This window comes from Chelonoidis abingdonii, chromosome 4 (assembly GCF_003597395.2).
Source record: "Chelonoidis abingdonii isolate Lonesome George chromosome 4, CheloAbing_2.0, whole genome shotgun sequence".
In the NCBI taxonomy this organism is placed as follows: domain Eukaryota; kingdom Metazoa; phylum Chordata; order Testudines; family Testudinidae; genus Chelonoidis; species Chelonoidis abingdonii.
Window position 1 is genome coordinate 90155420 of NC_133772.1, and position 13495 is coordinate 90168914.

A 13495-nucleotide genomic window follows, 5' to 3' on the forward strand; every position below is an offset into this window, starting at 1 on the left:
TTAACCTGTTGTCTCATTTCATCCAAAGAACAGTCCTCTGGATGTTTGCTTCCTGCACCTGGTACTTGCACTTCTGGCCAGCCATTCAACCTCTTGCCAATTGGAAGGGTTTCTTCTCCTCTCTTTTGAGCTATTGGTGGGATCCCAGTGCTTTCACCAGTTTGTTGAGGATACATCAGCTCCTAGATGGCTGGTTCCACATGGTCAGGGGCAAGTGCTGTAGGTGCTCCAGGCATTAGACTTTTCCAGCTCTAACCCCTAGAACACTGATGGCTTTGGTAACAGAGGATTTCTTTACTAGAGCTGCTGGAAATGGGATGCAGATTACCTAGGCACCATTGCTTTAAGTTACAGCACAAAAGGGATGGTACTCCACAGGTCCTAATGCAGCCCCTAGATGTAGTCCAGTGGTGTCAAAGTGGGGCTTCTCATGCCAGGAGTAATCACTCCAGCCCTCCCCTTTCCTGGAGATAAGCACACACTGACCTTCACATCATCCAGCCAGAGTCCAGTCCCCTTGTTCAGCACCTGTGGTCTCATTCAGGCCACTCCACATAGTTACCCCAATCTGCAGGCTCTTTCTGGCTGGCCACCAGCTGTAGATACCACTTGTCCCTTTGCCTGCAACTGGCTGCTTCCCAGCTTGGTTCTCAGCCCTTCAGTCCCAGTTCCCAGGCTGCTTCCAGCCCACTGCTCTAGTTACCATGCAGCCTCTGCTCCCTCCTCTCTGAACTCAGATGTCACTTCCCTTTCCTGTGCTTTGTAGATTATGGAGCCCTCAGAGGGCTGGATGTTGAACTGGGGATTAACATAGTGCTCTGTAATGAGCCAGCAGGTATTATATTAGTACCCAGAACCACAACATTGTGTGGTAGTTAGGTTGCTCTGTACATAACATACCTAATCCAAAAATCACAAAAGCAAAGAAATAAAAAGTTAAGGCACTTAATAGTACACCCCCTCTACTTCTCCTCCCAGACATCCACACACCAATGGAATCACCACCATACACCACAGACAACGTCACAACCGTAACTCTGCCCCAGTAGGGATGCCAGCCTTCCAGCACTCCCTTCCCCAAACCCATCACCAGCTTTCTGCCAGCCCTCACGCCTTACTACATTTTGCATGTTCCTGGAACATCAGACTCATGTTTGGGGAACGGAGGGCTGGGATCTCTACTGGGATGGAGTGAAGGTTGTGATGTATGTTGTCTGTGGTGCATAGTGATTGTTCCAAAGGTGGGGGGGGGTTGTATCTCTGGGTGGAGGAAGAGGAGTAGAGGTGTGTACTATTGGGTACCTTCACTTTTCATTTCTATGCTTTTGTGGCTTTATGTTAGGTATGTTATGTACAGAACAACCTTGATCGATGCACAAAAGTGTGTATTAATTTCCCAGGGATATTGAGATTGAAAGTAGCCATTGCTCAGTTACATAGTGCCCAGACGATTTGGTGACTCCAGAACTGGATGACCACTGTGACAGAGCTCCTGATCCAAGATGAACCAACAGCTACTGCTTGATAGAAGGTCCAGGTCATCATAAACTACAGGCTCACTCAGCTCATGACCATGTAAATCAACAGTTTTAATATAAGCCACATTTCTTTTTAAATTAATAAAATAATTACATAACCCAGAGACCTCACTGAACTCTATGTACATTATTTTTAAATTTACTTTCTGCAGATTGGCAGGTTTCAGGGTGGTAGCTGTATTAGTCTGTGTCAGCAAAACGAGGAGTCCTTGTGGCACCTTAGAGACTAACATTTATTTGGGCATAAGCTTTGGTGGGCTAAAACCCACTTCATCAGATACAGAGTGAAAAATACAGAGGCAGGTATAAATATACAGCATATGTATCTTTCCATCTTTTCATGTGCTATGTATTTATACCTGCCTCTGTATTTTTCACCCCTTGCATCTGATGAAGTGGGTTTTAGCCCATGAAAGCTTATGCCCAAATAAGTGTGTTAGTCTCTAAGGTGCCACAAGGACTCCTCGTTTTTTCTACAGGTTGTAATTTTTAAGCTCAAAGGGCCTGAAAAACCACAAGACTCAGCACACTCTTTTGTGGGCCAATTTTTCATTTATTAGACTTTGGAAACTAATTAGCTGATTTTCTAGAAACTCCAAGTTTTCCTCAGAGATTATATACATAAAATTTGGGGAAGATGCACTGGCTTGTTCATCAAAAGCAAAGTGCTTGAATTCCTTATTTAAGTGAACACAATCTTAGTTATGGCACTGTAACCGTGTTGTCATAATGACTCAAACCTTTCAATGGTTATTGTTTCAATTGTTGTCTAACATTTGCCAGTGAGAATGTGCTACAGTATACTAGAAACTCCCCTAAAGACTCATGCTACTCACTAGGTGCTACTTCAGAGCTTCTCAGTCTTTTTGCCTCCATTTTTCAGAACATCTCCTGATGAGATAAAAACATAGCTACCATCTTTTGCAAAGAGGCAGAAGGAGATGGCAAGAAAAGGAATATCAGGCACAGATACAGAGTCTCAAATTGTACTGGCTGGAAGGATTAAGATAAGGAAATGATTGATACACTCTTATTCAGAGGACCCAAGGTGGGTCCCTTGCACTGAAGCAAGCAAAGGCTGGGATCCCAGCAGAGGCAGCATGCTCTGTTCCCAGGGAAAAGATGTACGTTACACCACTTTCTAGCAAAAACTTCCACTGGCTGAAAAGCAGCCTTTGTGAGCATCAGAGGGAGACTGGTCCAACTGTTCTCTGCCAGAGAGAGGTTAGCCACAGTATGAGGCCCCTGATGAAGCAGGGGAAAGTAAAGAGAAAAACAAGTAGTGTTCTTGGGGTTTCAAGCATGGAGAGCTTTCTCCATCTGAAGTGGTGGGAGAAGAGGGGTTAGCAGGGCATAATATTGTCTTCACTTTTGTTTATTGCGATTCCATTTCTCCTTCAGGGATATAGTCCAAGATCACTCATGACTGGGAAAACCAGGCCTTCCACAAGAGTTGTATTGATGCTGCATTGTTGGATATGGCCCAGTAAGAGAATTTACTGCTCCTTTGAGTATCCAATAAGTAGCAGTTATTCCTATACATTGTCACACAGTGGTTACAATCAATTTGATTCAGTCCCATACCATTTAAATTCATGAGCCCGATCTTCAGCTTGTTTAAACTGGCCTAGATCCATTGAAGTCAATGTAGCTACCCCATTTACACCAGCTGAAGATTTGACCACATGTATTTAAGGACCCACCTTATATGTTTCTTTGAGTCTTAGGATATGTCTACACTTAAAATGCAACAGCTACACAGCTGCAACACTGTAATGCTTCAGTGTAGACAATTACTACAGTGACAGGAGGGGTTCTCCATCACTGTAGGTAATCCATTTCCTTGATGGGTGGTAGCTAATTCTTCCATCCATTTAGTGCTGTCTACACCAGGGATTAGTTTGGCTATACTACATCGCTCTGGGGTGTGGATTTTTTCACACTCCTGAGAGATGTTGCTATGCCGATGTAATTTTTCAGTGTACACCAGCCTGTAACCAGGCATGACTCACCCCCACAGTGCCTCCTGCGGGTCACTCCTGGGAATTAGCTCAAACTTGCAGCTGGAGCACCCTCTGCAGGCCAGCAATCCGCCTTCTGGCTTCTGCTACTGGCCCCATGTCCCTCCCTGGACCCCAGTGCCCCTTTTACATGGGGTTCTGCCCCCCCAGCAGTAACCCCTTCCTCTTTGGGGTTTCCCCTCCCTGGGAACCCCCCATCCTCTATCCCCATATTGCTTCAGTGTCTTGGCTACTGCCAGTCATTGTCTAGCCCCATGCCCTGGGGCAGACTGCAGTATCAGCCACTCATCATCAGCAAAGGGGTTTGGACCTGCTGCCTTGGCCTACCCCTGGGTTGCACCCTACAACCCCAGTACCTCCTGGCGTAATTCTAGGCCACAGCCTGGGGCTTTCCAGGCAGGAGCTCCTCTACCTTTCCCCAGCCCTGTTTCACCCTAGGTACCTTATCTCAGCTTCTAGCAGCCAGGCCCTTCTCTCTTTGTGTTCAGAGAGAGACTCTCTGGGCTCCTAGCTTCTCTGCCCTTTTATAAGGGCCTGTGGCTCAGTTTGGGGCAGAGCCCCAGCTGCTGCCACTTCCCCCAATGAGCCCAGCTCAAAAGGCTGCTTGCTCCAGCCCCAGCCCCTTTCCTGGGCTGTTTTTAACCCCTTCAGCGCCGGAGCAGAGAGCCACTCTGCTACACAGCCCTTATTTTGTACTTTATATTTTAATGCTTGGAAGAATGTGGAGAGTCAATTAGAAGAGCAGGATGAACTTTAGTCCTAAATAAACCAGACAGATGAAGCAATGAAGGTTGTTTATTACATTAATGAGGTTTTCAGGGGCTAGTGCAATTTTGATCATGTAGTTCCATCAGATGGTTTCTCATGTTTTTTTCTTCTGAGTGGTATCAATAGCAGAGCATTACTGAAAGGAAATCCAAACTGATGGAATTTCATAGGTACTAAAAAACACTCTGCTAGGAGGAAGCCCACACTGCTAGAGTCCTGTGGCAGGACACTACTGTTAAAATGCACATGTTGCTGGAGTTATAGCTGCCATTTGAAGCTCAGACTCAGGCAAGTGCAGTTTCTTGGCTATTTTTTTCACTATCATAAACTTTTGGTGAGGAGGACAGAGTCCAGAGCCAACCCCAGAACCCAGAGCACAGACACATGATTACAAAACAAAGCAGGACAAAAATACAGGACATAAGAAAAGTTAAAAAAAAAACCAAGAAACTCTGAGTGAGGATGTGAAAAGACACAATGGCAAAGCTAGGACTAGCCGTTGACAGGATATGCAGTGCAAATATTCCCTTGAACTACAAGAACTGTAAAGAAGGGTGTTCCATTTTCCTGCGTTGCTGCTATGGTTGGCACTTTGAACTGCATTTACAGTAAGGTTATCCGTATCAATAAAGCAAGTTTATTCCTTGCATTATGTTTGCTTGGGGAATAGAGGTGGGGAGGGGAAGGGATCTTTCCTCTTCCGTCCTGATTCAAAAGCATTTGAATGAGTGAGGTGATTGGGCCAGCAGGCAGCAAATACACTTCAGTGTCGGAAAATGTAGAATTAGTATATGATTGTCAAGGTTGCTTCCCTACTCTGAACTCTAGGGTACAGATGTGGGGACCCACATGAAAGCCCCCTAAGCGTATTTCTACCAGCTTAGGTTAAAACCTGGTACTCTGCCACCACCAAGAGTTTTAACAAGAAACAGGGAAAGGACCACTCGGAGTTTCTCTTCCCCCAAAATATCCCCACAAGCCCTTACACTCCTTTTCCTAGGTAGGCTTGAGAAATATCACCCCAAACCCCTACACCCCTTTCCCTGGGAAGGCTTGGTAATCCCCTTACCAATTAGTCCTGGTGAACACAGATCCAAACTCTTGGATCTTAAAACATTGAAAAATTAATCAGGTTCTTAAAAGAAGAATTTTATTAAAAGAAAATGTAAACTTCATCTCTATAAAATCAGGATGCAAAATAACTTTTCAGGATAATCAGATTCAAAGAGCCCAGAGCAACCCCCTCTACCCTTACGTTCAAAGTTACAGCAAACAGAAGTAAACCCTCTAGCAAAACAACATTTACAAATTGACAAAACAAAGATAAAAACTAACACGCCTTGCCTGGTTGTTACTTACAAGTTTGAAATATGAGAGAGTTGTGCAAAAAGATTTGGAGAATATGGATTGATGTCCGATCCCTCTTAGTCCCAAGAGCGAACACACTCAAAACCAAAGAACATACAAACAAAAGCCTTCCTTCCCGCCCCCACTAGGTTTGAAAGTATCTTGTCCCCTTATTGGTCCTTTGGATCTGGTGTCAGCCAGGTTACCTGAGCTTCTTAACCCTTTATAGGTAAAAGGATTTTGGTGCCTCTGGCCAGGAGGGATTTTACAGTGTTGCCTACAGGAGGGTTGTTACCCTTCCCTTTCTAGTTATGACAGTGATCAAAGCAGCAGTATAAGGATTATGTGCTAACATGGGACAGTCTTCTGGCAAAGCAATCAGGTAAGGGAATTGGAGAGGTGGAAATATCAGCCTAGTCTGTAGCAGCTGTGTTTATATAAATAAAACAAAAATGAACCAGTTACTAGGACACATTACCAAAGTGACAGAATATGAAACAAAGGGTGATGCTGTTGCTGTATGATGCTCTGGTGAGGCCCCTGCTAGTATCTTGGATGTTACTTTGGTAGATCTTGCCAGTGGGATTCAGAAGGGGCCAGGGAGGGAATGGTGCTTCTCTGGCATCATCACCTCCTGCCCCTGATCTGGGAACCCCCAAAAGCTCCTCTGCCAGAACTCTGTGGGGATGGTGCTTTTTGGAATTTTGGAGGGGGCAAAGATGAGAAAGATACCAACTGCCCTCTGCAAGATTGTCACCTACTGACCCTCGTGATACATGATTGGGAGCAGCACAAATCTTCCCTCCTCCCTCACCATTGTTTCTACTGAGCAGAGAAAGGAGAGAATGTAGCACAGCTCCTTCCTTTAAGTTTAGAAGGAGGAGGACAAGAAGGTAGCATGGAGGAAATGTCCCTCTGTGGGACTAAGGGGGTTCCCATTCCTGCATATTCTGAAGATCTACAGCGTTGGGGGGCTGTACTCCCTGTTTACAGAGTCCATAAACCTTTCTCTGAAAGGGAAGATTTGATGAAAATGCCATGAATTTCCTGGGCCTCTTGTCACCTTCCCTTGATTATGATTCAGTCCACAAACAGGGTACAATTTAGAACATGAGAATATTGGGTTTAAATCTAAGTCATAAAGAAAGGTAAAGGGAGTTGATCCAATTCTTAGCATTTCCAAGACTGAGAAATGGGATTGTTAACATTAACACTATACATGACTGAAAATTTAGGGCATTCAACCTAAAATTTATTAAATGGCATAAATTAGGATACACAAGGGACTATGATATGACAAGGAGAGAGTGGGCAAATGAATATTATAAGTGCATTTGAGATGCCTAGAGTTATGTCAGAGAGGGGAGTATGGTGAAAAATCAGGATGCTGTGATTAAAATAAACCCCAAAATGGAAAATGCATTGTGTTGTCTGGCCTTTTATGTGTGAGAGAGAAAAGAGTCACACAACATGCTGGCTGCTCTAGAGAGAGACAGAAGCTCACACATAAGCAATATTTTAAAAAGTTGTAATACCGTATTTTTAAAGGTAGCAATACTAAATGGTGCTGTCATGACCATAAATGGCACTCTTTGATGTTATAAGAAATAAGCTCTCCATGTGCCTGCACTGGCACCAGGAGATGGATGAGATGACTTAAGCAGTCTCTTATCTGTAATGTTATGATCATGTCACACAGCCTCGAGTCTGCGGATTTCAGTAATGTCTGCCTATGGCTTCTTGTAGTTTTCTCTGTCACCTGGAGAGCTTAACTGATTACACTGTATCACACTCAATTAAAGTTTTTTAATACAAAGGACAAGTTAAAAGCAGCAATGGACAAGCACTATTTAAATCTGCAGGAATGGATGAGACAAATATTTCAAAATGCCACTTCCTGCTGGTATCCTGATTCCTCGGCAATTATTTAGCTATGGAAGGTTATAAATGACTTTTTATTCATGAAGTTTAATTGGCTAAAATAAAACTTCCAACTGAGCTTTTAAAATTACGATATTTAAGGCCAAATCCTGAGCTGGGGTAAATTGGCATTGCTACAGTGAAATCAATGGAAATACATTGATTTGCACCAAGTATGTGTCTGGATCTCACACTAATTTCCTATCTGGGAAACCTGGCCAGCCAGCAGTTAAAACATAACAATGGAGGAGGGTGGGTTAGAGCAGAAAAGGCGGTCAAGAAAGAAAGTAAATGAGAAGGAAAATATTTCTGGAGAATCCATGTAGATATAGAAACGCTTTCTGAAATACCTGGAAAATCATTTCTCCTTTCCTTCCCTACCAAAACCTTTGTTAATGAGTCTGTGTTTCTTCTGCAACAGCTGATGGCATTATGCAGAGGCCAATTCTAGGTCATGCTTTAATTGTCAATACCATTCAGGTAAACCACCACAGAATATTGGTCTTAAGTCCTAGGGCTTGTTTCTACACTCATTGAAGTCAATGGTGAAGATCCACTGACTTAAATAATGCAGGATCAGGGTCACAGTAGGTAACTGAGAACACATTATTCTTCAAAGGGTCTGTTTTAAATGGTATTTGTTTAGACTCAGCTGTTTCAAACATCTATTACTAGCTTGGGAACTTTCAGTTTTGTTTTGTCTTTTCAATTAAAAGCTTTTCTAGTCACCGTAAGATTTTCTTCCATGATTTATAAAGAAACGGGAACACACAAATTATGTGAATAATAGATAAGCACCCATGTTATACCAGACACTTAAGAGGCTGTGGGGGACCTAAGAACATTACACAGAAACTGTCTGTGCAGGCAGAAGAGGGAGGAAAGGACTCATTACATAAGGCTAAAATAATGAGACAAGGAGTTAGTGTAAACTTAAACACAGAATGTTTGTATTGGACTAGAGGAAAAATTTAAGAGTGGGGATCATTTAAGCATAAGTGTGGAGATCAAGTACTCTCATCTTCAGAAATGTCCACTAAGAGTCTAGACATTTTTGTGGTGGGATTAATACAGTGAAAACCCTCTGTGGTTCAGGAGCACAGACCGGCTAAATCAAGAATTCCTTCCCAGCTCTACCCAGTTATTGACCTCCTATTAGGCTGTCATTACATTGGGGAGTTCTAGTGATATCAGCAATTGTAGAATGATAATAGTTGAAGTTTACAGTTGTGAACTATGCCTCACAAGTTTAAAAGTGACTCACTATGGGGATAAAATACTAGAAGTCACTGACTGATGACATTATTGTCCTGTAGTAACTTTTTCAACCTAAGCTGAAAGGTCAGTTTTATACTCTTTAGAAATGTTTGGTTTTTTGTTGGTGATGGTTTACTCTAAATATACCTGAACTTAATGTAGGGTTTGCTGAGGCTGCTCTATTTAAACTTACAAGATCATGTGGCCCTCTGAATCAGGGACAGAGCCCCAGCTATCCTGAATAACAGTGGAGAGGTTCCTTGATTGATAGTGTATGCCCCTCATATTCATTTCCTTTGGGGAGAAGGTAGCACTTAAATTTGTTGTTAACTTCAGACTACTTTAAAACTTCCTCTCCCTCCTATAATTCAGGCCCCATAATGGGGATGACAAGCCTATGAGACTGCAGAAGAGCAAAGAAGTATACACCAAATGCTGCACTAAGTGTGACAAAAAGTTTAAATGTATTCTAACATAGGATTATGGTCTGGTGCTTATATTTACAATCATTGAGTCATGTGACTCTGTCTCAGCCAATGGGTTATGGGTCAATATGTTTTATGTCAATGTTCAAATAGACAACACAAGTTGATTAGAGGTGATCATCCTGGAGAGCAATCGTACAAAGCTATTTTAAGTCACTTGAGGCCTCAGCCAGTTGGATTCTTGCTTGGAAATTGAAAAAGGTGTGAGGGGAAAGTATGTTTTTGTAGGCCAAATCTTGAAATCCTTACTTAGGCAAAATTCCCATTGAACTCGGTGAGTTTTGCCATAATAAAAACTTCAGGATTTGGTTCTATATTATATTGCTAGATATTTAAACACAAAGCTTAAATGTTTCTATTTGAAACCTTCTGGTTTGCATTCCACATACCCAGTACATTACATTGCATCACTGCAATGTTATAACAATAATCATGTGAAAGTGTAGTATGAGTATGGGTTTTGATATTGTTTGATCTTTAGGAATTTTTTAGAACACTCATATTTTTAGTACTTGCCTAAAGGTGCCGTGTATTGTAATTGTGTAGAGGCCAATGAAAAATGCAAATGTTAGTGGTTAGGGTCAGCAGGCATTAAAGTTAACCACTGCTTGTTCTGCAGGGTATCCATGTTTCAGAGAGATCACAGCAAGAGACACTGAAACGTCTGGAGACAGTTTCATGATTCTGTCTGGAGACAGTGATTTCTTCAGGACAGTCTATAAATCTGCAGCAGCCAATGGTTAGGGGGGAAAAAAAGAAACTGTAATGTCAGCCAGACAACAGTAGAGCTATTCTTGTGACTCCCTTATAGGAGAAGCAGGGCGAGACTCCAATCCCTTCTCGGGACCTGGTGCTTGGGTCTGCAAAGGAGCACTGGGTGATCCTGCCTTGTCTTTTGGGGCGGATGGTGGGGAAAGCACTGCCCCTTACTCAGTTCTCTCGTCCTGCAGGGTGTGGTGGAGGGTAAATCCGATGCTGTCATAGGGAGAACCCCAGCACCGTGGAGAGCTCCCGGAGCCTGCTGGGGGCATGGGAGGATATTCTCTACTGTGTAGGGTGGGATTAAATCTCCCTGCACCGGCTTGTCCACTGATACCGGCTGACTGGTTAGTGCCTCAGTAAAGGGGCTGCAAGAAGCCCAGCGAGGCTGCATTACGATCACTTATTTTTCTCTCCTTTGCATTACAAACCACATACAGGTCCCCAAATGCCCGTCTAGTTGGCTAGACTTAAGCGGCGACAGCTCTTTCCGCTCGCTCCCTGAGACTGTTTTTCTTGCACTGAAATTCCCCCATTGCCGCCCGCCGTTTCATTTGTTTAATCCAATTCGGGCGAAGAAACACCAAACCCCCCAAGTGATCGAGCCCTGCCCGCAGTCCGGGTTTTCCTGCCGAGTTCAGGAACCAAGACCAATTACCGATCACTTTTCTCTTGGGTTTGCATACAATGCATACGTGTGTCTCCATCCGCCCAGCTGGGGCTGTCACATACACGCATATATATCCACACACTGCATACAGGTACACCGATGATACCCTCACCCCACCCCCGGCACAGATATGCCCTGGGTTGCTCACCTCCTCTCGAACATCTGCATGTGCTGCTGTTCTTCCCCCTGGGCTGCTCGAAGTTGTTTCAGCAGCTGGTTCTGTTTCCACCTCCGAAGACATTCTTTGCCATTCCTGTCTCCCAGCCCCCCTCACCTCAAATAAACCCGGGGGCCGCAGGGTTTCCAAGTTCCTCCTCCCAGCAGGACAGTCGGATTTTACCAGTAAGAAAGCTCTGGGACAGCAGGTTTCTCCCCATCGCCAACGCAGAGTCCTGCTCCTGCAGAATCCACACGATTCAGAGCCGGGTCCCCACACACGCACCAGCCGCCACAATCCGAATGAAGAGGGGAGGGGGAATGTGTCTGTGTGTAAGTCACTCTCAGTCCCTTGGCGTTGCAATCATGGTCACTTTATCAGTCAACGCCAGAAGCCGCATTTAGGGAAGTGCCTCCCACCAACCGGCGTGAGAAGTCCGCCTGGCAATCCAGTACAGCCCCGGATCGTTAACCCGAGGGATCAAAAGCCAGGACAACGCTGGCCGCTCTCGGAGCTGGAGAGGTTGCTTTGCAGGCAGGCAGTGTCTCCTTTCCCTTCCGGGGGTGCAGCTTCCCCGCCTGCGCTCCGGGTCAGTGCATCGCCTCAGCGTGTGCAGCCCCGGAGTGTGCAGTGGAGCTAGTCCCTGCCAACTTCGGAGCGTCCTTTCCAAAGCCCATCCTTGGCTTCCCTGAGACGAGCCGTCACGTTCCTCCCCGGGCCGCTGGCTGGCCAGCAGGAGGGATGTCGCGCTTGGGCAGCCGCCCTGGTTTTAAAAACAACCTTCTGCATGTGTCGCCACCTGGATAAACAAGCCACAGCTCCTGTTTGCCGGGAGTACAGTGCGCAGGAATCTTCCCCGCGCCCAGAAATCCCAGTGTCCTGCTAGCGCCTCTCTGTGCACGGGGCCAGCCAGCCGCGAGTGGCCCGGGAATATCCTGGGCCGCCTTGGTCCGAGCACAGCACAGCTCCAGCCCGTTTGGGTGAGTTGCTCCCTCCTGCCCCGAGGCACGGGGCTCTCAGCGCTGCGCGAGGGCTTTGCTGTTTGGAGCGGTATTAACACGCCCCACGAAAGATCCCATGCATAACTCTGGGATCACACACCTGCGCCCCCTGCAATAACCAACCCAGCCCTGGGCTTGTTCTCCGCCTTCTCCCCACGGCGGTGGCCTTGATTGTTCTGCAGCACGAGCGCTTTCATTCAGCTGCACCACACTCCGGCGCCCATCACCTCTGCCTCCTCTCACTTGACATGCGAGCCTGCAAGGAAAGGCCCCTAGGCTCGCTTCTGCCTCCTCCCTTCCCCCACCACACACCTCACTGCTTCCTTAGCCTCTTTTGTTCGCATTAGTTTCCAACAGATCCCCGGTCCCCCATTCCCCTCCATACAACTGCAGCCTCCTGCAAACTGGGTGCCGCTGTCCATATTTCTTCCTGCTCCCTGCAGCCGGAGCTCAGAGCGTTCATTCCGTACAGTACTTCCCTCAGTCTGACCAGGGATGTCATGCTGCATCCCTGCATGTTTGCAGTATGTTTCATTATGCTCTGCGCCTGTGAGACTCATCTCCTGGGATCCCTTTCTCCCTTTGTGCCCTGGAAGTGTATATTTTTTTAAATGCCTTTTAAAGTCTCACAAGCAGGCAAGTGAGCAAACATAAAGCATCTCTGTTGGCTTTAGTATCCCCACAGCCAGTCCCACCATATAATGTTACTTTTTTAAAGCTGGCTCCCTTTCTGATAAACTCTAGTCCGGTTTAAAGAAGCTGGTGGGTCCATCAGGTGGTCGGCCAGGGCCAGGAGGGTTCTGGAGCAGAGAGGGGTGCTTGGTGGGTGAGTTCACTTGCACAACCGAAAGCAGTGAGTGGTGCTGGGATTTCCTAGAAGAGTGGATCTGAATGAACTAAATGGGTTAAGGGTACTTGTTCATTCAGTGTGGGTCAAGCACTAGCTGCACACTCCTTGCATATCTAACAAGAGTCTGTTACAAGGGCAAGTGTGAGGCACAGAACTGCTCCAGCTAACTGGAGACCTGACTATGGAGGGTTGTTTCAAGATCATAGAATCATAGTACCGGAAAGGACCTTGAGAGGTCATTTAGTCCAGTCTGCTGCACTCAAGGCAGGACTAAGTATTATCTAGATCAGTGGTTCTTAACCTGGGGTGCATGCACCCCCTGTGGGTGCGAGATGCCCTTTCTGGAGGTGCAAGACGTCAGATTTTTTTAGAAGGTAGATTATCAAAAGCACAAATTAAGCACAGGCATGTAAGTACAACTACTTTGTTTCATCAAAACTATGTATTTATTAACATTATAAATTTTTTAATGATTACTGCTGTGACAAAGTTCCTCCTCTACCTTGGTGGGTCCTGCGCTTGTTGGCGGATTTGTTCACCTCAGTGATCTTCCCCTCTTGTGGGAAGGGTCAGCTCCTCCTGTGTCTGATCAGGAGTTGGGAGGTTTAGGGGGGAACCCGGGCCCGCCCTCTACTCCGGGTTCCAGCCCAGGGCCCTATGGATCGCAGCTGTCTATAGTGCCTCCTGTAACAGCTGCATGACAGCTACAACTCCCTGGGCTA

The 13495-nt window shown here is 45.6% G+C and overlaps 1 protein-coding gene across 1 annotated transcript in view; it reads right to left on the reverse strand.

Moving 5' to 3' along the window:
- Positions 1 to 11871, reverse strand: part of LOC116832816 (transmembrane protein 151B-like) — a 31689-nt gene extending 19818 nt beyond the window's left edge. Inside the window, exon 1 of the mRNA XM_032793880.2 lies at positions 10914 to 11871. Coding sequence (XP_032649771.1) covers positions 10914 to 11006 — 93 coding nt within the window. The 5' untranslated portion in view covers positions 11007 to 11871. The remainder of the gene's footprint in view (positions 1 to 10913) is intronic.
- Between the last annotated feature and the right edge of the window lie 1624 nt (positions 11872 to 13495).